The 2707-nt window shown below is 60.4% G+C and overlaps 2 protein-coding genes across 2 annotated transcripts in view; one reads left to right on the plus strand and one right to left on the minus strand.

Moving 5' to 3' along the window:
- Positions 1 to 222: 222 nt before the first annotated feature.
- LOC127752016 (uncharacterized) lies at positions 223 to 1827 on the minus strand. The gene is made up of 2 exons (XM_052276454.1): positions 1665 to 1827; positions 223 to 835 (listed from the first exon to the last, which is right to left on the minus strand). The coding sequence occupies exons 1-2, from the start codon at positions 1677 to 1679 to the stop codon at positions 554 to 556; spliced, it is 297 nt and encodes a 98-aa protein (XP_052132414.1). The 5' UTR covers positions 1680 to 1827; the 3' UTR covers positions 223 to 553.
- Positions 1828 to 2517: 690 nt separating this feature from the next.
- Positions 2518 to 2707, plus strand: part of LOC113203454 (cuticle protein 21-like) — a 593-nt gene continuing 403 nt past the window's right edge. Inside the window, exon 1 of the mRNA XM_026418165.2 lies at positions 2518 to 2624. Within this exon, the coding sequence (XP_026273950.1) occupies positions 2613 to 2624 (12 nt within the window). The 5' untranslated portion in view covers positions 2518 to 2612. The remainder of the gene's footprint in view (positions 2625 to 2707) is intronic.

The following is a 2707-nucleotide window of genomic DNA, read 5'->3' on the forward strand; positions in this document are numbered from 1 at the left end:
GTCGCCGCCGCCCCCATCGCCTCCGCCTACTCCAGCGGCATCGTGAGGTCCGGCCCCGTCGCCTACTCCTCGCCCCTCATCCTCGGTTAAACGCAACCCTCTAGTCTCGACCAATAAACAGTTTTATTTATCATGAAATATTTCTTGTTTCTTGAAAACACCAACATTCCTGTGCCCTACCCACTTTCGGGAAACACTATAGGGAAAAAGTAACACTTCAGCTATCAAATAAATAATGCGTTTTTATTGCATTGAATCACACAAGTCATAAGAATGACAAGGCAGCCTATTTTTTCTGTGCACGATTAGAGAACACGTAGTCTCTTACATATCCACTCAGGTCCAAATCGGAAACCCTTTACATTCTTTTAGAACCATCACAACGTGCTCTCTAATCGTGCCTGTTTGGGAGGCGGTACATTTCAAGCAGAAATGCAAAACAATTTTATTCTGCGAAACGAGCGCTTTCCTTTCCTTGCGGGTGCTCTTGTGTGTTTGTACTTCACAGGAGAGATCACCTTCCACAAACGCCTTCCCTAGTAGATCTGCCTATTCAGACGTAGACGAGGGAGGCGTGGTGCGGGGCGTAGGCGTAGGGGTAGACTCCCGCCGAGGAGACGGCCGGGTAGCTGCTGTAGGCGCTGTAGGCGCTGTAGGCGTAGGGGCTGTAGGCCGACTTCACCACGGGGTAGCTGCTGTAGGCGAGCGGCGCGGCTGCGTAGGACGAGGCGGCGTAGGGCGAGACGGCGTAGGGCGCGGCGGCGTAGGGCGACACGTACGAGGGCACGTACGACGGCGCCGCGGCCACCAGGGCCAGCGTGGCGAGGACGGCGACCTGGGCACACAAAAAAAACAAAAACGCGCGTTAAATTTTGCAATAATAAACTGTGTGCACCGCACTGCCGGCGTAGCGTTAAGTCGTGGTCTTCTCGGAATCGTTGTTTTTCTCATTTTCCCGCTTCCCCATCCGCGCCCTCGCCTCCTCCTACACATGACCGATCATACATCATACCCGGCCGTCTCGCCGGCGCCGGTCCGCCTGGGCGGGGAAAGGAAACTTTATTCCGCCTGGGCGGGGCCAGGTTCGGTCCTGGAGATCCACGCGCTGGCCTTGCCTGCCCTGCCTGCCGGTGCCTGATGCTGGAGCCGGTGCACGCCCGTAGGTCCCCCGCCCCCCCCGCGGCACCGCGCCCGTGACGTCGAGGAGCAAGTTCTGGGAGCGCAGCAGAGCCCTATTCCTATTGTCTGACGTCAACAGCCAAACTATGAAGCAGGAACACGCTGCTCACCCCCTCCCCCTTCCCACACACACACACAGATCAGTAGTTTATCACCGAACTAGAATAGTGTCGGAATAGTTTTTATCAAACGCGTCACACTTAAAATCACACTAAAACATCGTCGCTGACCGTCCCCCAATGAAAGCCTGCCGCTCGCTACCACAGTCGGCGCGCCCGCCAGATACTGGACCGGTTTGAGCCCAAGTTCAAGTTCACGTTCGAGGGCGCCGCGCCGATGCCCGTGGTTGCCTCATCGCGGAGCACCAACAGCGCTACCCGGCGCCCCAGCTGGGTGGCGATCCTGGCCGACCGACCACGGACCTTCGGCACTGCGACTGAACGCAGGAGATTTGAACGCAGGGCGCTCACGTGACTCGGACTTACGATTCTGCAGATCATGGTGGTGCGGGGCTAGCGGGTTGTTGCTGCGCGGACTGAAGTGGCGGCCGGACTGTGGCGGTTTGGCACGCCGAGGGCCTTTTATAAGGACGCGAAGGGCCGGCGCCGGGCAACGGCAGGGCGGCAGGGCGGCCGGGCCAGAAGTACCGTACGGCAGCAGCACAGCTGCAGCTGCAGCTGCGGCGGCCGCACAGCCGCGCCGGCGGCCGTCCCGCGGAGGAGCGGGGGAGAAGGAGGTCCTGCAGGGCCTGCCGCCTGCCGGCCTGCCGCCGCTGCAGCAGCAGCCCGCCGCCCAAAGGCTTTGCGGACCACAACAACACGGCGGTAATGATTCAGGCTCACGACAGGAAGAAAAGCGCGCGGCTTTGCGGCGCGTACGATCGTTTGCTGCTCTCTTTTTTATTTGCGCTAAATTCTGAAAGCAGCCTATGTTTGTCTCTCTACCGCTGATTGAACACAAAGGCGGTGCAGTTTGGCCCTCCGGGGCCAACGGCCGCGCTGAGTGCAGCGGGCGGCGGGAGGCTGCAGTCGCGGCGGGGTCGTTCACCCGCGGGAGGAGGACGGGACCACACCGTGGACGGGACGGACCGCGACCGCGCAGCGCGAGGCTGCCCTGGAGACATACGCCCTCGCGCCGCGCCGTTCAAAGGACGCTCGGTACCGCGACCGCGCCTGTCCGGTCCGGCACCGAGGCAGGGCTTTGTTATTGTTTTGGACCGCGCATGCGGCTGGGCTAATCGTTGCCATCACCCGTCGTTCCCCTTCCAGGTTCCCCCTCCAGCAGGACGCCCGCGCCCCGCCCAGCTCCCCCGCGCCCGCGGTTCTTCCTGCAGTTTTGACGCGCGTGTTGCGATTCTGCTTGTATATATAAGGCTGCGGGTTTGGGCAGTCATCAATCCGTCTCCTGTCCGCAAGAGAAGTAACTCCTTCGCCATGTACAAGCTGGTGAGTGTCCCGCCATAGGTCTCGGTATCCAAGCCGCTCTCGCTCTCATGTCGTGTCGCTAACGCCTCGCTCTGTTCTCCTCC

Source organism: Frankliniella occidentalis, unplaced genomic scaffold (genome assembly GCF_000697945.3).
Source record: "Frankliniella occidentalis isolate FOCC.00 unplaced genomic scaffold, Focc_3.1 Scaffold2990, whole genome shotgun sequence".
Lineage (NCBI taxonomy): Eukaryota > Metazoa > Arthropoda > Insecta > Thysanoptera > Thripidae > Frankliniella > Frankliniella occidentalis.